Raw genomic sequence first — 20,573 nt, forward strand, 5'->3', positions numbered from 1 at the left:
ACGTTTTTTAATTTATTTTATTTATTTATTTATTTTTGGCTGCGTTGGGCCCTCGTTGCTGCGCGCGGGCTTTCTCTAGTTGCGGCGAGCGGAGGCTACTCTTCGTTGCGGTGCGCGGGCTTCTCATCGCTGTGGCTTCTCTCGTCGCGGAGCACGGGCTGTAGGCGCGCAGACTTCAGTAGCTGTGTGAGCCTCTACACTTTTCATGCTCACACGGCACAGAGAAAATGTTCTTCAAAGGAAGAACCTGGCTTTGGTTATACATCACAACAGGAATCATTCTAGGAAGTGAGCTGGATAGCCCAGAGCACCGTGGAGAACATAATTGTTATCAGCTTAGCAGGTTTCATTGCAGCTTTCAGGAAGCAGAAGATTACTGTCATGCTCAGGGAGGACACCCTGCTTTCACTTGGAACCAGGAGGTTCAAGACCTCCTCCGGGACTTTCTGGAAGAAGGAAGGAAGTGGTGGGTTGGGGAAAATTTAACGCTGCTGGGAAAACACCAAGAAAAAAACAACCCAGGTAAGGCTCTGAGGTTTAGTGTTTATGAAGGAAACTTCCTTACTTTTACTCTGAGACAAGAGAAGGAAAAAAATTTAAATCTTTCTCCTTTTGTATACAGAAAAAGCAATCACTTCACTTTGTTACCATCATTCCTCTGAAATATCTCCACTTTTGTGCTACAGCCTTTGATTTGTCTGTGTCAGAAAAATGATGAGATTTTTCTCAGAGCCCCTCAAAAGTTAACTTACCTGCTATTTCACTAAAAGTGTTGCGCGAGATTCTGAAATGGGAATCCTTTTACGGTCACTTTTTTTTCCTGGTAAATATCTCTTTATCATTCTCTGCCCCACGTTTCCTAACACAGAACCTTGGAGAGAAATTATTTGCCTCTTGTCTTTCTTACACAGATATTTTCAAAGTTATGCACCATAATCCTGTGGTCTTAGAGAGAAATCTAAGGCATTATTATATCATCATCATCTTCATTGAAGTCTACGTAAATTAATACTAAGCCTTGTGATGATGCATAATATGAAAAAATAAACAATCAATTTGTTGGGGGGCAATCCTAAATTTCCATCTATTGGAAGCTAGCAGGATTTGGTCTTCATATTTATATTTTTCTAAATGTTCGACTTTTGAGTATGAGCCTCATCTGGGTCTGGTCTCCCTGCAGCAGATGTCACAGCCCACTGGGCCCCCACGCCCACCTGCATTTACCTGTTCCGAAACCCCAGTCGGATCTCGTCAAAAGTGGACTTGTGCTCACTGGGGCATTAGTTCATTTGCCAGGCTGGTAAGTGATGAGACCACATGCTGCCAAAGACCTAATTGTCAGAAACTGATTGTAAACAAGGAGAGTGTGTGAGAGGAGTAGGTAAAGAGCCTGTGAGTGATGGACGGTAGTGGCTTCCTCCTGCAGCCCCTGTGGTATTTGGGCAGAGCCATTCCTTGATGTTCCCTTCACTTCCTGACTTGGTGGACTGTGGGAGAAAGTGTACTGATAACCCCATTTCCCACATGTACCCCTCCAGTCCTTTTAGCACTTGGACTTTAGAGGGAAGAACAGGAAGCAAAGGAGGAAAACAGAATACGATGGAATATAGGGGAGCTTGTTATCATTTAGAGGTTTGCTTCTTCAGAGGTAGGAGGTCAGAATTAAGCGGGGGGTGTGCGTAGATGGGGTTTTTTTTTCAATTAACGTTCTTCATGCAATAGTCACATAAAGCATTTGTTCATAGCTCAGTGAATTGACAGAATTCTGAGAATTCTCAATGATGTCTCAGACTGCCTAGGTAAAAATTTTGTTGCACTTTTTAAAAAAAAATCAAATACATTCTTATTAAAATACACAGCAGCTCTGGATGCTTCATAAAACAGAATACATTGCAATATTTCTCTATTATAAGAAAAAAAAAAAAGATCACCTTCCTCAAATACTGGCTATTGAAAGGACCCAGTATTTCAAAGTAATATATTTCTAGCTTCAGACCTCTCCTTCGTCACCCTTTCAAGCTCTTTGTGATATTTTTGTCCCTTTTGCCATGATAACGTGCATGCTTTTTTTTTTTAAATTAATTTGTATTGGAGTATAGTGGCTTTACAATGTTGTGTTAGTTTCTGCTGTAAGCATGCTATTGTTAATGAGGCCAAGGCTGTGAGCCTAATCTCTGCACAAGTCAAGTGCCCAAGTGTTTCGTTCTTAAGAACTGCATCCCTAGAACTGGCAGCCATCTTACAATTGTGCACTTTTCTCATCATCACAGGAGTTTATTTCGCCCGACCCATCTCCAGGATTGGAAAAACAACCCCTAATATAGTCTTAATAGTGTTGATTATCCATCCATTTTTCACTCTCCAAGAGTTGAGCTTTTAGACTTTCTCAGTTACTCTTGGTTTTGGAGTGAAGATGCATTTCCCGATATTATTTTTCATGTACTGGCAAGAGATTTCTGCTGTAGAACATAGAATGTTTGTGCAGAAGAAAATCTTGGACAAAAAGAATTCTGTTCGATTTACCCAAGCCAGTTCTGTAAATTCTGAGTCTATGTTCCGATAATGAGAGGAAGTAGGTCCCTGCGGTGAAGAGCTGGAGCTGTGGAGTCGGGCTTCCTGGGTTCCCATCTTGTTTCTGCGACCCTGGGCCAGCAGCTTAACCTCCATGCAGCCCAGTGTCCTTCCAAGGATTGTTATGAGGATTAAGTAAGACGATACAAATAAGGTATTAGAACAATTCGTGGCGTACTATAGCAATTATTACTGTTAATGTTACTGTGCAATTTCAATTTTTTGTTCAAAGTTTACCTTCTGCTTCTAGATAGCTTCACATTCATGTCAAAGGTGAAAACACTTTTGGAGATCCAATATTGGTATTAACTATTATTGTCAGAATGTTTATACATCTTATTATGAATTTAAGAAATGCCTCTTCCAAAATAGCATGCCAGTAGAAGTATTTGTAAATGTTCAAATACTTAACGTTCAAAAAAGAAGTCTGATGCTTCATATTGTTGTACAATATTACTTCAGATACTTACTGACTTTTTCAATATTTGAATAGTTGAACTCATTTTTCTTCATTTACTTTAAAAATAAAAACACTTAAAGCTCACATATAATAGCATTAAGAAATTGGAACAGTAAACAAGTTGGAATAAAAAGTAACAGTTTGTGTTAAAAGTGGTGTTGTAATAGGGTTAATATTCCTCTTGTAAGTGCCAAGACAGCCGTACTGGTTGTGAAAACTTTGAAATACTTCCATGCCATTGGTAAAGTAAAGTAATATTATAAACTCATTACTTCAAACTAACGATCATAGGATGATATGACAGCCATTGATAAATGGAGATCTATCCTAGGGACATCTGGAAAATATTTTTAGACCTATCTGCCATTCTGGTTAAGGTCACAGCGTTGCACATCCTTTGAAACACTCTGTGCTTTAGGAGAAGCATCAGCATATCATAAGCCTCAAATTACATACTTGCTACTACTTCTGAATAATTTAGCTTTGACTTTGGTTTTATTGTTAGTGTGTTACAGCTCTTGTTTAAGTAGTACATGCATGATATTTTGATATTTATAAATTCAATAGTTTGTAATAAAATATGAAACACAAGTTCCCACAATCCCTAATGAAAAAATGGATCTAGGGAATAATCACCAATGGCTGCTAGACTAATAAAGATAGTTATTAGTTATCCCACAGACAGACATTATGAGACTCCTGATGGAAGTACTTGACACCACCTACTAAGTATTCTTATAGAAAGTAGAACTTGAATCTGATTAAGCCTCTAGAGCCAACCAGTTTATAAAAAGTCAGAGAACTGAGGAACATGTGAGATGGCACCATGGGAATGCAGTCATCAAAATCCAGAATTGGGAAGCTTTACAGGATAAACAACTCAGGTTTTACAATAAAGACATGGCAAGATTGAGGGGAGAGAATGAGGAGGAAGTGGGAAAGGGCCACCCAGGAGAGTGGAAGTGAGAATAGACTAGGGAAATACTTTGATTACCAGGCAGGGTGAAGGCGGGCCCCTCGTGGTTCATGATCCTGAATTTAAGCTGAGATGTAGTCAACGGGGTTGTATGATTTCTCCAGCCACGTTCAGCAGCGTGATAAGAAACAGCAAATATACACAGGGAGGCACATTCAAGAATGCTGTTGCCCACCTTCTGAACTCTTTTATCTCTACCAATAAGAATTATCGAATACAAAGGAGAATCTTATGCTTAGAATGTAATTTCCTAAAGTAAACTTAATTCTGTCTTCTCACTGTTGACCCAATTGGTGGACCTAATTTTGAGATGTTGTGACTATGCTCCAGAGCAAAAGACCTACTTCAGAATTCCACGTTGTTGTGCTTTTTAAAAAACAACTGGATAGTTATCTTTAATTTGTTTTCTTGATTATCACATATGTGCGTGTAGTGATTATTTTATAGACTTCCACCTAGCGTTTTATCCTACAAGTTAACTTTTGCATTGGCCTCCAGATAGATGCCTTTTCAGACCAAGATGCCAGTTATGAAAGAAATGGGAGTAATTCTCATTCATATTGGAAACCCAAGAGGACAAAAAGAAGTCACAATACCGAGAAACAAAATGACCTCAGGTAATGTGTAGTGAAATCAATTCCACCCTTAAAGGATGCACAAGACTTAATTAATGCCGAAATGTGTCATCATCACGGGTACTCAGTAAATATTCTTTACATTCTATTTTGTCTGATCTTAATATTGCAGTCTTTGCTTTCATTTTTTAAAAATTCATTTATTTGTTTTTATTTTTGGCTGCGTTGGGTCATCGTTGCTGTGCATGGACTTTCTCTAGTTGTGATGAGCGGGGGCTACTCTTCGTTGCGGTGCGCGGGCTTCTCATTGCAGTGGCTTCTCTTGTTGCAGAGCATGGGCTCTAGGCGCGCGGGCTTCAGTAGTTGTGACGCCCAGGCTGAGTTGCTCCACGGCATGTGGGATCTTCCAGGACCAGGGCTCGAACCCGTGTCCCCTGCATTGGCAAGCGGATTCTTAACCACTGAGCCACCAGGGAAGCCCTAAGACAAGTTTTTTTCCCACAAAAGTTTCCATCAAAAAAGAGTCGTGTTAAAGCCCTTGCAAAGTCTTTCATATCGTGGTATTCTCCCTTTTTTTTTTTTTAATTTTGAAAAACAAATACTATTTGGGGAAAATACATGAGTATGAAATGATCTCAGTCAATATCAATGTTGGCTAATTATAGAGATCACCTGACAGAATGGGTGAAAAAAGAGACAAATTTAAAGTGGATCTAGGGCTTCCCTGGTGGTGAAGTGGTTAAGAATCTGCCTGCCAATGCAGGGGACACGGGTTTGAGCCCTGGTCCAGGAAGATCCCATATGCCACGGAGCAGCTAAGCCCGTGCGCCACAACTACTGAGCCTGCGATCTAGAGCCCACGAGCCACAACTACTGAGCCCGCGTGCTACAACTACTGAAGCCCACGTGCCCTAGAGCCCGTGCTCTGCAACAAGAGAAGCCACCACAATGAGAAGCCCGTGCACCGCAACGAAGAGTAGCCCCCACTTGCCGCAACTAGAGAAAGCCCTTGCACAGCAACAAAGACCCAGTGCAGCCAAAAATAAATAAAAATTTTTTAAAACCCTTTAAAAAAATAAAATAATAAAAATAAAGTGGATCTAGTGATATTCTTAGGGGTGGCAGCTCCCAACTTCAAGGGTTGGGTGTCCTTGTCAACAAGCCTCTTAAGTATCCTTTAAAAAAGCAATTTAGAAAGTGTTATTGTTGCAGAGACATTCTCTCATCTAGAGAGAATATATATCTAAAGAACAAATGTAAAAATCAGCTTTTCTTAATGCTTTGTAAATGAGTACTTGTGAGTTGGGAAGAAAGACAGTGATAGATGGAAGTAAAGATAAGATATTTTGGAAAACCTAAATAATTCTGAAATTTCTTCTGGTTATAATGAAAGCAGTGATGTTGAAGATGCATTTGAAAAGTTTGAATAAAGCTATGTTGTGAAATTGAGTTTCAGAAGAGCAAAGCTTCTAAATTAATATACTACTTTGTATAACGTGATTTTAATTATGCCTTTGTAAAACTAAATTACTGAATTAAATAAGTAGACACTTGTTTCACATACATCCTTCAGGTTTATATGTCAAATTTGCTCAAAAATAACTTTTAAAAAACCTCCTCATTGAGAAAGGAGGTCACCTTACATTTATGTATGTGTGGTCTTTAAAAAATTTTGTGTCACTTTGCTTTAGGTGTGTGCCTACTAAATTTCTTGTAAATGCATCTAATTATTTCACTCACTCTGAGAATATTTTTATAGTAGAGTTTATCATATTCAACTTTATTTTAATAACATGTCATTCCTTGCCTTGTTCTGTGCTTTCTGGTTCTAATGCTTCCTTGCTTTTGTCTTTTGTTGAAATTTTGTTCTTCAGTAGTCTTGTGTTAATTATTCACCTTCAAGAAGTTTTTTGTTTTTTGTTGTGTTTTTTTAAACACATTCTTTTTTTTATATAAACAAATTTTCTTTTTTTTAAAAATGGGAATTATTTATTTTATTTTATGGCTGTGTTGGGTCTTCGTTTCTGTGCGAGGGCTTTCTCTAGTTGCGGCAAGCGGGGACCACTCTTCATCGCGGTGCGTGGGCCTCTCACTATCGCGGCCTCTCTTGTTGCGGAGCACAGGCTCCAGACGCGCAGGCTCAGCAATTGTGGCTCACGGGCCTAGTTGCTCCACGGCATGTGGGATCCTCCCAGACCAGGGCTCGAATCCGTGTCCCCTGCATTGGCAGGCAGATTCTCAACCACTGCGCCACCAGGGAAGCCCTAAACACATTCTTATACCTATGTTTTTCTAGTTGTCGGGCTCAGGAATGAAACAGTCTCTCTTGAAATCCCCTCATCTGGTTATAGAATTATATCACAGGTTAGTTTTTTCGCCTCCCCACCTTCACTCGCTAGATCTTGTTAGTATATTCTGTGGGTTTTATTCAGGTTATTGTTATAGTAAATAATTATTTTTATACTATACAACTTAAGAATACTTTTTTCATGCTTTTATCAAAGCCAGATTTCCAACAATAATTTAGAATTTATTTCTGTTTTAACTGGTTTCATATTTATCACCAACCACTTTGTACCATAACTTCCCACTTCCGAGTTCTTAATTTCGTTTCATCTCTATTCCAATTGTTTTTTCAAGAAAGAACTATTGGTGGAAATATTTTGGGAGCTTGTGAATAATCAAAAGGGGTCTTTCTTGTCCCTTCCTAATGTTAAGGGAAAACTTTCCCCAGACAATTTACTGATCTAGTAAGCTTTTATTCAGTGACTCATGAGTTGGGCAACATCCACTCTAGCAGACAGAAAGGAGCTCTCAAGAGCTGTACAAGGGGAGAGATTTTTATAGACAAAGATGAGCAGGAGCAAGGAGGTTATACTGGGCATTTACCAATTGGTTAAAGCAAGGTTACTTCTCTTATAAGGAGCAAAGGGAAGTGATGGAGCTGGGTTATGTAACTTGTACTGGGCAGGCAGGCACTGACTGGTTGACTTTGGCCTTCCTTTCCTGGGGAAGCCGTTTGCTGATGCGGGGCTTAGCATGAGTGACTCCATCTTGGGCCTGATCTGGTTACTTTAACACCAGTGAGCCATATGTTAGCAGGGTGTACAGTTAAAAGGTAGGATCAGTTGCTGTAACAAAGGCCAAAATGGTAGCTTAAACAAAATAGAAGTTCATTTCTCTTTTACATAACAGTCTGAGTAAGAGGTCTAAGGCTGAAAGGAAAGATCAGTGGTTTACGGGACCAAGCTCTTCCTTGTTCTGCCATCATCAACTTGTAGCATCCATCTCAGGTCTATAAAAGCTGTTTTATCCCCCTGCACTCTATGTTCACATTCCAGCAAGTGGGAAGGAGAGAGGGGTGGGGTGGGGGCTGATCCTTTTTTTTTTTTTAAGGGCACAGCCTGGAAATTGCATCTATTACTTCTCATATCCCATTGGCCAGGACCTGATCACATGTCCACACCACTGCAAGCAAGGAGGGCTGGGAAACGTAGTCCTTAGCTGGGCTACCATGTTCCCATGGAAGGAAGGGAGGACATAGTAGAGAATAACCAACACTCTCTGCAATGAAAGTGATACAATTCTTTCCTCACAGTCTTCCCCCTCAAAACTCTGTAGACATCACTGTCTTCTGGCACTTAATGCTATAGTGGAAAACTCTAAGGCTAGCCACCCCCCCCTTTTTTTTTCTGGTAGCCTTTTTTTCCATATCGGATTGCTTGTAGAATTTTTTAATCCTTGTGCTACAGAAACTTTTTTAGCATGCATCTAGGTTACTTTTCACTGATTTTGCCTAGAATGTGATGTAGCATATATACCTCTTTCTTGGCTTATGAAAGTTTTTTTCTGTTCTACCCATTTATCCCTTCTATTTCATTTGCTCTGGTTTTGTCCCTGAGAAATACCAGTTATCTATATGCTATCCTGCTGGCTTCTGTCCTCCGTATCTTTCCTGTCATTCTTTTAAGTGAAACGATGGTTTCCTATTTATCACTCTTTCTGGTACATTCTGAAAGAACTCCTGACATTTATCCTGCGTACCACTGATTTGACTTTTCCACCTCAGTTCTGTTCTGTATTACCTCCAACATGGATCTTAATTTTTCCGTAGCATTTTTGGTTTTCTTGAAATCCTCTAATATTTATTTCTCTTTTAATCTCTCTCATTCTTATGCATATTAGCTTCAGTTGGTTTACCTTTAAGATACTCTGTTTCGCGGTACAGCCAAAAAAAAAAAAGACTTTGTTTCAATTAAGGATGTTAAACAGCTTTCTGAAATATTCTTCTGGATTTTGCTGTTGATGATTTTCAGAGCTACACTTTCCTCTGTGTCCTTTGGAGTCAATTCCCAGGTTCTAAAGTGCTATTCATAGGCTCCCTTTTATTCTTTGTTTTTTTCCTTATCTTTTAAGGCAAGATCTGTCAAAACACATTTGTCTAAGACTGAGAAATTGTATCACCCTAAGTTCAGCAGCCTGTTGGCTTATTTAGTGGTCATAACCCCTTCTCAGATCGACAGTTGAAGTTCTGGGTTAGTTTGCTGTTCCCAGCAAGCTGTCAACCTAATGACCCTAATCTGAGGTGAGGTTTTACTCAGCTCTACATACATTGCTTGAATTTTCACATCGTTGGATATTATTACACCAGTTATCAAGATGAGAAAATTAAGAGGTTAAGTCATTTGCTCAAGGCTTCATAGTTACAGTAAAAGGCAAACCAGCTCTGCACCCCAGATTTTTGACTTTTAGAATCCAGTTTCTGTTTTCAATCCTTCATCCTGTTAGTCTTCTGGCTTGTCTACAGATGTATCAACAGTGGGAAATGATCACTTTGGTTTCCTATATAAAACAATTTGTGTTGTTTTTAGCCTTGAATAATCCTCAAGTAAAATAGAAAGAAATATTTCTATCCTAAGACTTTTCCTTGAGCTTCATTGACTTTCTTTTTCCTCTAGTAGCCACTCATCTTTCAACCACATGCCACCAACCTGCTCATGCTAGTCTTGTAAGTACTGACCTTCACAGTGCACATCTTGGAATATTATTCTTTTTGTCATTCTTGGTGGGTCCTGGCAGAACTCTACTCTGTCTCGTAGAGGGCTCTGGATATAATTTTTGAAGGAGGAAAGGAAAGTACTTAAGTGCAGGAAAGAATCAGGTTTGGTGGATGCTTTATTAAAGAAAATTTTTTAAAGCCTCTGTTTGGCTTTCATGTTGGTATAATTAGCATTTGTTGGTTGGTTGTTGGTTTATTCCCTGCTTCATCCCAAAAAAGGACTTGTGGCATCTTACCAAAATATATGCAAAGCAATAAAATTTAATAATTTTTTTAAACAGGGAAAAAGAAAGAAATCTGAGTGAAAGGAAAATAAGGGTAGGACCTCTGCATAATCTATAAATTTCACCTTCAAGGGAATTCCCTGGCAGACCAGTGGTTAGGGCTCCATGCTTCCACTGTAGGGGACACGGGTTCAATCCCTGGTCAGGGAATTAAGATCCCACAAGCCACTCAGCATGGCCAAAAAAAAAAAAAATTCACCTTCAAGAAATTTCTCAGCCTTCTCACCTCTGTGTCTTGCATAGAAACCTTTTAGTGGATGTCTAAATATAGATGCACATTTATTTGATCCAACATTAACTGCAAAATGTAAGTTTTCTAGCAACATAAAAGAGAACAGGGGTGAAATAAATACCCCTGAAAGCAGCATTTCCCAAGTGATATTCTGTAAGATAACAACCAGCATTCTTAAAACGTTGCCAGAAGGAAAGAAAACAAAGGTTTTTGACCTTAGGACTTCTCAGAGCCTTTCATGTGCCGAAGCCTAACCACTGCTCACCGTCTCCGAGCGAGCGACCGTCATCTCCCATCTAAGCTGTGCATCTGCCTCCTCCTGATCTCCCTGCTTCAAGTCCTGGCCCCTTCCTGTCCGTTCTCAACCCAGCAGTCCTAGGGGTCCTTCACAGCAGAATCAGATCATGCTCCTCAAAGCCCCCAAGTATCTTCCCATCTCATGCAGAGTAAAATCATACTCTTCTTGATTGCCTGACATGACATGCTCTCTCCACCCCCATCCCTTCCTCCCACCCCGCCCCGCAGCATCTTCCTGGTCTCCCCCAATTCCCCCTTTTGCTCATCTAGCCTCCTTGTTCCTCAAACAAAGCCAGCAGGCTGTGGCCTCAGGGCCTTTGCACCCCTCAAATGTCCATCTCCAATGTATTGGCAGAGCTTTCTCTCTCCCTATATCCAACTGTCAGCAAAAATGCCCTCTCCTGATAGCTGAGCACCCTTTCTCTTCATCTGCTTACCTTTGTTTTTTTATGTTTTTTACTTTACTTTGTATTCAGTACACGATATAATTTGTGTATCTGGCACCACCACAAAAATGGAGGCGCCATGAGGGCAAGAACTTGGCTTATTTTGTTCATTGCTGTATCCTCAGTTCCCCAGAACATTGCTTCGCATAGTAGATGTTTAATTATAATTTAGTGAATGGTTGACAGTAAGCACAGTAATATAAATTGTGAATTTTAAAGAGGGTACTATGGTATGCCACTTTCTCAAAACTGTTAGTGCACAGGATCTTTCTGAGAGAAATGCCTATTACTACCTCACAGGGCATGGGAGTTCTAGAACAATTTTAGAAATACTGCCTTAATTATTCATCATTTGGTAAAAGCATATTCAGCCTTTTCCTTTGCATATTTTAATCTTTTAGTCCAAGACCCCGCGCCATTCCATCAGCCCGTTTCCTTCAATACCACCTGGAGGCACACAGCAGGGAGTATCGGTCACGCCTGTACCTACCAGCCAGCCGCTCCCTGTGCCACCAGAGCTCACCAGGCCTGGATCTGTAACACATGCTGGAAAAGCTCCGGGAGAAATAACTTCAAGCCCCAAAAAGGACACACATTCCAGGTGTCTTCACTACTCATCCACAAGCATCATTTCAGAGCACATCTGATCAGGTAAATATGGAAAATTGAAGCCACAACTTGGGTACCCTTGTGACCCTGCAAAAGCACTTTTACTCTTTCCTTCTAATACGGTGATGTTTGAAGAAAAGGATGCTAGGAGGGAGCCGGGTTCACCCTTTGCCTCTGAGCAGAACCTGAGAATGCCTGACAGATGATGGGGTTCAGGGCAGGCTGCCCCAGAATGGGCCACTGTGGCACGAGGATTATTTCAAGGCGAAGATGATGAAGGCCCAACAAACTCAAGAAGAGCTTTTTACCTCCCTCTTAATTGCCGAAAAGAACTTAGGTAGGGAGTCTGTACCAGGAGGAGAGCTATTACCAAAGATAACTTTTCTTACATTAGAAACGCATCTCCGCATGGCGTGGCAAACATTTGTTTACCAGACCTTTCCTCTTCTCATCTTCTGTGAACTGTCTTCCTCCCCTTTGATGTCCCAGACCCCTACCCGCTTCTCCTTAGCTCAGGATGGCAGCTAAACCTCCATAGCCTGTCTTTGAGTCTCCCATCTTTGGGACTCCCATACATACGTAATTAAATGTGTTTTTCTCTTGTTAATCTGTCTTACGTCAACTTAAAAATTATTAGACCAGCCAAAGAACCTGGAAGGGAAGAAGGGAAAAGTGTTCCTCCCCTAACAGACAAGCCTATATCCCAATTAAAAGCAAAAACTAAACAAGTCCATGAAAATATTCCACAATGGGTTTTATACCCATTTCAGGATTTAATGTCTTCTTTTTTTTTTTAACTTAATTTTACTTATTTTTTTATACAGCAGGTCCTTATTAGTCATCAGTTTTATACACATCAGTGTATACATGTCAATCCCAATCGCCCAATTCATCACACCACCACCCCCCAGCCGCTCTCCCCCCTTGGTGTCCATATGTTTGTTCCCTACATCTGTGTCTCAATTTCTGCTCTGCAAACCGGTTCAGCTGTACGATTTTTGTAAGTTCCACATATATGCGTTAATATATGATATTTGTTTTTCTCTTTCTGACTTACTTCACTCTGTATGACAGACTCTAGATCCATCCACGTCTCTACAAATGACCCAATTTCGTTCCTTTTTATGGCTGAGTAATATGCCATTGTATATATGTACCACAACTTCTTTATCCATTCATCTGTCGATGGGCATTTAGGTTGCTTCCATGACCTGGCTATTGTAAATAGTGCTACAATGAACATTGCGGTGCATGTGTCTTTTTGAATTATGGTTTTCTCTGGGTATATGCCCAGTAGTGGGATTGCTGGGCCATACGGTAATTCTATTTTTAGTTTTTTAAGGAGCCTCCATACTGTTCTCCATAGTGGCTGTATCAATTGACATTCCCACCAACAGTGCAAGAGGGTTCCCTTTTCTCCACACCCTCTCCAGCATTTGTTGTTTGTAGATTTTCTGATGATGCCCATTCTAACTGGTGTGAGGTGATACCTCATTGTAGTTTTGATTTGCATTTCTCTAATAATTAGTGACATTGAGCAGCTTTTGATGTGCTTCTTGGCCATCTGTATGTCTTTTTTGGAGAAATGTCTATTTAGGTCTTCTGCCCATTTTTGGACTGGGTTGTTTGTTTTTTTAATATTGAGCTGCATGAGCTGTTTGTATATTTTGGAGATTAATCCTTTGTTCGTTGATTTGTTTGCAAATATTTTCTCCCATTCTGAGGGTTGTCTTTTCCTCTTGTTTATGGTTTCCTTTGCTGTGCAAAAGCTTTTAAGTTTCATTATGTCCCATTTGTTTATTTTTGTTTTTATTTCCAGTACTCTAGGAGGTGGATCAAAAAAGATCTTGCTGTGATTTATGTCAAAGAGTGTTCTTGCTATGTTTTCCTCTAAGAGTTTTATAGTGTCCGGTCTGACATTTAGGTCTCAAATCCATTTTGAGTTTATTTTTGTGTATGGTGTTAGGGAGAGTTCTAATTTCATTCTTTTACATGTAGCTGTCCAGTTTTCCCAGCACCACTTATTGAAGAGACTGTCTTTTCTCCATTGTATATCTTTGCTTCCTTTGTCATAGATTAGTTGACCATAAGTGCATGGGTTTATCTCTGGTCTTTCTGTCTTGTTCCATTGATCTGTGTTTCTCTTTTTGTGCCAGTACCATATTGTCTTGATTACTGTATCCTTGTAGTATAGTCTGAAGTCAGGGAGTCTGATTCCTCCAACTCCGTTTTTTTCCCTCAAGACTGCTTTGGCTATTCGGGGTCTTTTGTGTCTCCATACAAATTTTAAGATTTTTTGTTCTGGTTCCATAAAACATGCCATTGGTAATTTGATAGGGATTGCATTGAATCTGTAGATTGCTTTGGGTAATATAGTCATTTTCACAATATTGATTCTTCCAATCCAACAACATGGTATATCTCTCCATCTGTTGGTATCACCTTTAATTTCTTTCATCAGTGTCTTATAGTTTTCTGCATACAGGTCTTTTGTCTCCCTAGGTAGGTTTATTCCTAGGTATTTGATTCTTTTTGCTGCAATGGTAAATGGGAGTGTTTCCTTAATTTCTTTTTCAGATATTTCATCATTAGTATATAGGAATGCAAGAGATTTCTGTGCATTAATTTTGTATCCTGCAACTTTACCAAATTCATTGATTAGCTCTAGTAGTTTTCTGGTAGCATCTTTAGTATTCTCTATGTATAGTATCATGTCATCTGCAAACAGTGACAGTTTTACTTCTTCTTTTCTGATTTGGATTCCTTTTATTTCTTTTTCTTCTCTGATTGCTGTGGCTAAAACTTCCAAAACTATGTTGAATAATAGTGGTGAGAGTGGGCAACCTTGTCTTGTTGCCGATCTTAGAGGCAATGGTTTCAGTCTTTCACCGTTGAGAACGATGTTGGCTGTGGGTTTGTCATATATGGACTTTATTATGTTGAGGTAGGGTCCCTCTGTGCCTACTTTCTGGAGAGTTTTTATCGTAAATGGGTGTTGAATTTTGTCAAAAGCTTTTTCTGCATCTATTGAGATTATCATACGGTTTTTATCCTTCAATTTGTTAATGTGGTGTAGTACATTGATTGATTTGCATATATTGAAGAATCCTTGCATTCCTGGGATAAACCCCACTTGATCATGGTGTATGATCCTTTTAATGTGCTGTTGGATTCTGTTTGCTAGTATTTTGTTGAGGATTTTTGCATCTATGTTTATCAGAGACATTGGCCTGTAGTTTTCTTTTTTTGTGACATCTTCATCTGGTTTTGGTATCAGGGTGATGGTGGCCTCATAGAATGAGTTTGGGAGTGTCCCTCCCTCTGCTATATTTTGGAGGAGTTTGAGAAGGATAGGTGTTAGTGCTTCTCTAAATGTTTGATAGAATTCACCTGTGAAACCATCTGGTTCTGGGCTTTTGTTTGTTGCAAGATTTTTTAATCACAGTTTCAATTTCAGTGCTTGTGATTGGTTTGTTTATATTTTCTGTTTCTTCCTGGTTCAGTCTTGGAAGGTTGTACTTTTCTAAGAATTTCTCCATTTCTTCTAGGTTGTCTATTTTATTGACATATAGTTGCTTGTAGTAATCTCTCATGATCTTTTGTATTTCTGCAGTGTCAGTTGTTACTTCTCCGTTTTCATTTCTAATTCTGTTGATTTGAGTCTTCTCCCTTTTTTTCTTGATGAGTCTGGCTAATGGTTTATCAATTTTGTCTTCTTAAAGAACAAGCTTTTAGTTTTATTGATCTTTGCTATTGTTTCCTTCATTTCTTTTTCATTTATTTCTGATCTTATCTTTATGGTTTCTTTCCTTCTGCTAACTTTGGGGTTTTTTGTTCTTCTTTCTCTAATTGCTTTAGGTGTAAGGTTAGGTTGTTTATTTGAGATTTTTCTTGTTTCTTGAGGTAGGATTGTATGCTAGAAACTTCCCTGTTAAGGCTGCTTTTACTGCATCCCATAGGTTTTGGGTCGTCGTGTTTTCATTGTCATTTGTTTCTAGGTTTTTTTTTGATTTCCTCTTTGATTTCTTCAGTGATCTCTTGGTTATTTAGTAGCATATTGTTTAGCCTCCGTGTGTTTGCATATTTCACATATTTTTTTCCTGTAATTGTTATCTAGTCTCCTAGCGTAGTGTTCGGAAAATATACTTGATACGATTTCAATTTTCTTAAATTTACCAAGGCTTGATTTGTGACCCAAGATATGATCTATCCTGGAGAATGTTCCATGAGCACTTGAGAAGAAAGTGTATTCTGTTGTTTTTGGATGGAATGTCCTATAAATATCAATTAAGTCCATCTTGTCTAACGTGTCATTTAAAGCTTGTGTTTCCTTATTTATTTTCATTTTGGATGATCTGTCCATTGATGAAAGTGGGGTGTTAAAGTCCCCTACTATGATTGTGTTACTGTTGATTTCCCCTTTTATGGCTGTTAGCATTTGCCTTATGTATTCAGGTGCTCCTATGTTGGGTGCATAAATATTTACAATTGTTATATCTTCTTTTTGGATTGATCCCTTGATCAAACTGTAGTGTCCTTGTCTCTTGTAATAGTCTTTATTTTAAAGTCTATTTTGTCTGATATGAGAATTGCTACTCCAGCTTTCTTTTGATTTCCATTTGCATGGAATATCTTTTTCCATCCCCGCACTTTCAGTCTGTATGTGTCCCTAGGTCTGAAGTGGGTCTCTTGTAGACAGCATATGTACGGGTCTTGTTTTTGTGTCCATTCAGCTAGTCTATGTCTTTTGGTTCGAACATTTAATCCATTTATATTTAAGGTAATTATCGATATGTATGTTCCTGTGACCATTTTCTTAATTGTTTTGGGTTTGTTTTTGTAGGTCTTTTCCTTCTCTTGTGTTTCCTGCCTAGAGAAGTTCTGTTAGCATTTCTTGTAAAGCTGGTTTGGTGGTGCTGAATTCTCTTAACTTTTGCTTATCTGTAAAGGTTTTAATTTCTCCATCAAATCTGAATGAGATCCTTGCTGGGTAGAGTAATCTTGGTTGTAGGTTTTTCCCTTTCATCACTTTAAATATGTCCTGGCAGGCCGATTCTTAACCACTGTGCCACCAGGGAAGTCCCAGGATTAGTGAGAATTTTAATTTCCATTTTTCCATTTCCTATATTTTCAGATATTTTGCTATAGCATATAGGTGCAATCTGCGTTCATTTATTTGGACTTTTTAATTACAGAAATAATACATGCTTCTTATTCAAAAATCAGAACAAAAGCATATAAAGTAAAAACAGAAGCCCTCACCATCTTGGTCCTTCTTGCTAATCCCATTCTCTAGGTGTAATCACTGTTATTAATTTATTCTTAATTTGCTATGCATAACCCTCCAGACATTTTTCTATACACACACAAGTTTCTTGTTTGGTGTTAACAAAAATCAGGTTAAATTACACAAATTTTTCTGCTCCTTGATTTTTTTACTTAATACTGTGTCATAGATATCTTTTCATGGTAGTACACAGGCATGAACTCACTATTCTTAGTGTTCATTTGAATATTTTTCATGTTTACTCTTGCAGACATCATCCATGAACATCCATGTACCTACATCTTTGAGTACTTGTACAAATATTCCTGTGGGAAAGAGAGGTAGAAATAGAATTGATGGGCTCTTAAATTTTTAATCAATGGAAAAATTACCCTCCTAAAAGGCATTGTTTTACATTCCCACCAACCACTTCCTCACCCTCTCACTTTTGCCAATTTCAAAAGCAAGAAAAGAAAGAAAAGCATTTTATTGGTCATTAAAGAGGTCAAACATCATTTTATATATTTATTGACAATTTTTTTTTGTCTTCTGAATTGCTTGTATATATCCATCATTCGTTTTTCCCCCTTGGGTTTTTTGGTAATTTTCTTATTTGTTTGTAAGACAGCTTTATTTATTATTGATGTTAACTTTTTGTTGTATATGTTGCTAATACTTTATGCCCCTGTCTTTTTAACTTTGTTTTTTGTATCTTTTATTTTGCAGAGGTTTTTAACACATGTAACTTTGAAAATAACATTTGAAAACAAAAATAGTTGTAACTGCAGTGGATATTCACTAAATATCTGTCAACTGGCTTCACCTTCTATTTCGACTTGTTTTACTTGTGAACAACCCACAGAAAGGAGAGTTGGTGTTTTCTGTTTCATGTAGAACTTCTCCTTGGTCTTTCTTTTTAGTCTATCTTGAATACTTTTGAGACCCTAAATATAAAAGGATAGTCTACTCAGTATTTCAGTCAGCATTGCTCTTTTCCTCAGCACTCCTTTTTTTTTTTTTTAGCTTAGTTATGTTAATTAGATTTTTGATCTGCTTATCACTCAGAAAGGGTCATTGTCAGTTCCTTAGAATAACCTGAACCACGCATCCTCCCCATAAGTAATGTGTAACAATATATGTTCCTTCCCCGCCAAGTTGTAATATTGCTTCTTATAAAAATGCATAAGACCTACTAGAGAATGGACTTGAGGATATGGGGAGGGGGAAGGATAAGATGGGACAAAGTGAGAGAGTGGCATGGACATATATACACTACCAAATGTAAAATAGATAGCTAGTGGGAAGCAGCCACATAGCACAGGGAGATCAGCTCTGTGCTTTGTGACCACCTAGACGGGTGGGATAGGGAGGGTGGGAGGGAGGGAGACGCAAGAGGGAAGAGACATGGGGATATATGTATATGTATAACTGATTCACTTTGTTATAAAGCAGAAACTAACACACCATTGTAAAGCAGTTATACTCCAATAAAGATGTTTAAAAATAATACATAAAGAATAGATACACGTATATGTATAACTGGATCACTTTGTTGTACACCTGAAATTAACAGGGCATTGTTAACTATACCCCACTATAAAATTAAAAGTTTTAAAAGATGCATTCGAAATGTGTAAAGAGCACAGAACTTCTTATGAGAAGAACACAAATTTAAAGCAGCCTTAAGCAGGAAATTCCCTGGCAGTCCAGTGGTTAAGACTCCACGCTTCCAATGCAGGGAGCTCGGGTTCGATCCCTGGCCGGGGAACTAAGATACCACATGCCACGCGGCCAAAAAAAAAAAAAGCAGTTGTAAGCAGTTCAGGGATGTGTGTTTGCTCTCTAAAATTCCAGGTGGGTGTCATCGATGCACTTATTGACCTGAATGAGCAGCTACTGCAGAGCCCATTTCCGAACAGCAGCAACCTGGGCTCCAGAATGCCTGTGACTGTCTGCCTCTTTCACTCCCTCAACAACATAACGAAAACTAGTGAAGCAAGTCAGCAAAGACCCAAGGACGACACTGAGCAGGTAGGTACAGTATGTGCTGGTGGCCAACTCCATTCGGAGACGTTTTCCTCTTGACAGATCAGGTATCACACAGCCTCTCCCTAGACCTCTAGAGAACCCAGCAAAGTAGGCACCACCGAGGAGACTCCTCTGTCAAGCCTGCTCCAGGCTCTTCCTCTCAACCCCACTCCAGGCTCTTCCTCTCAACCCCATCCGTGAGCCGAGACCACCTGTTGCTGAAATCCAGTAAAAAGAATTCAGTAACGTGGTAGGTACGTAATAAATACTCCACTAAATGAATTATATTTACTAATCACATAGAAAGATGTTCAACATCACTAGTCACTAGGGAAGTGAAAATCAAACTACCATGAGATCCCACTTCACATTCAAAAAGACAGACAATAACAAGTGTTGGCAGGGAGACAGAGAAACTGGAACACTCGTATGTTGTTGGATTGTAAAATGATGATACAGCCACTTTGGAAAAGAGTTTGACAGTTTTGCAAAATGTTAAAAATAGAATTATCATGAGGCCTAGCCATTCCACTCCTTGGTATATACCCACATATGTCCACACAAAGACGTGTACACTTATGTTCATAGCAACATTATTCAAACAGTCAGATAGCCAAAAAGTAGAAACAATGCCGGTGTCCATGATCGGATGAATGAATAAGTAAAGTGTATGTCCTTACGATGGAATATTATTTGGCAACAAAAAAGGAATGAAGTACTATACAAGCTACAACATGGATGAACCTTGAAAACACTATGCTAAGTGAAAGAAGCCAAACGTAAAAGACCATATATTATGATTCCGTTTATATGAAATGTCCAGAAGAGGCAGATCTATTGACACAGAATGTAGATTAGTAGTTGCCTAGGGCTGGGGACAGGAGAATGGGCAGTGACTGCTACTGGTTTCTGGGTTTGTTTTAGGGAAGATGAAAATGTTCTAAAATTAGATCGTGGTGATAGTAGCACAACCTTGTGAATATACTAAAAATCATTGAATTGTGTACTCTAAACCTGTGAATTGTATGTGTGAATTTCATTGCAAAAAAAAGCTGTTTTTAAAAAAACATTTGTCGTAAGCAGGTCTAGGGCAGCTTATATCATGGGGCAAAGAAATATTTCCCTGGGTGGCCGTCTTAGTTGATACAAAGGATGAGGAGTCTTTAGCCAGACTGCAAGTACTTTCCATGGATCCTTCCAATGAATGTCACCTTTCATTACATCACTGTCAAGATCCTTGTCCCCTTTTCTGACCTCTCAAACCATTATTTCACTAACAATACCCTGAGGTTACACAAGTCCCCTGGTATTTCCCTCTAAATGCAGGTAGAAAATACACTGAACATGTCCTTGCTGAGCCTCAGGAGGATCCAGGAAGCGTTTCTACAGCAGAATTGGTTCTGAGTCCGCAGTGACTCTGACCTCTTTCGCTGCTACCCTGTTGCTGAGCAGGTAACAGGAGGAAGGAACGGGGAGAGTTTTGTTTTAGGTTTTTGATCTTTAGAGAACACACAAATTGATTTCCATTTAACTTCTTTTTCATTAGGCAAAACATATCAACTTTGCCTCTGAGCTCTTACACCTTCGGTTCCCCAGCACCTGTGAGGTTAGGCTTTCCATCAGCGTCAGTCTTGGAGCAGCTCTTGAATAAACACCCAGGAGTTAACATCCAAGTGAGTGTGAAATTGATTCTGATCAGAATGAACATGGGATTTGATGGCTGTAGGCATTTGGGTGAAAATGTAAGCTGACCAGACCCAGTGAGAGAAG

At 39.1% G+C, this 20,573-nt stretch overlaps 1 protein-coding gene across 1 annotated transcript in view; it reads left to right on the top strand.

Annotated features, from left to right (window-relative positions):
• The first annotated feature begins 227 nt into the window (after window positions 1-227).
• The window catches only part of PKD1L3 (polycystin 1 like 3, transient receptor potential channel interacting), a 64,463-nt gene continuing 44,117 nt past the window's right edge, over window positions 228-20,573 (top strand). Inside the window, 9 exon segments of the mRNA XM_059903766.1 lie at window positions 228-522; window positions 1,181-1,300; window positions 4,510-4,624; window positions 11,302-11,436; window positions 11,470-11,551; window positions 18,630-18,806; window positions 20,130-20,197; window positions 20,199-20,255; window positions 20,350-20,480. Of these exon segments, the coding sequence (XP_059759749.1) occupies window positions 228-522; window positions 1,181-1,300; window positions 4,510-4,624; window positions 11,302-11,436; window positions 11,470-11,551; window positions 18,630-18,806; window positions 20,130-20,197; window positions 20,199-20,255; window positions 20,350-20,480 (1,180 nt within the window).

This window comes from Balaenoptera ricei, chromosome 19 (assembly GCF_028023285.1).
Source record: "Balaenoptera ricei isolate mBalRic1 chromosome 19, mBalRic1.hap2, whole genome shotgun sequence".
Taxonomy (NCBI): Eukaryota; Metazoa; Chordata; class Mammalia; order Artiodactyla; family Balaenopteridae; genus Balaenoptera; species Balaenoptera ricei.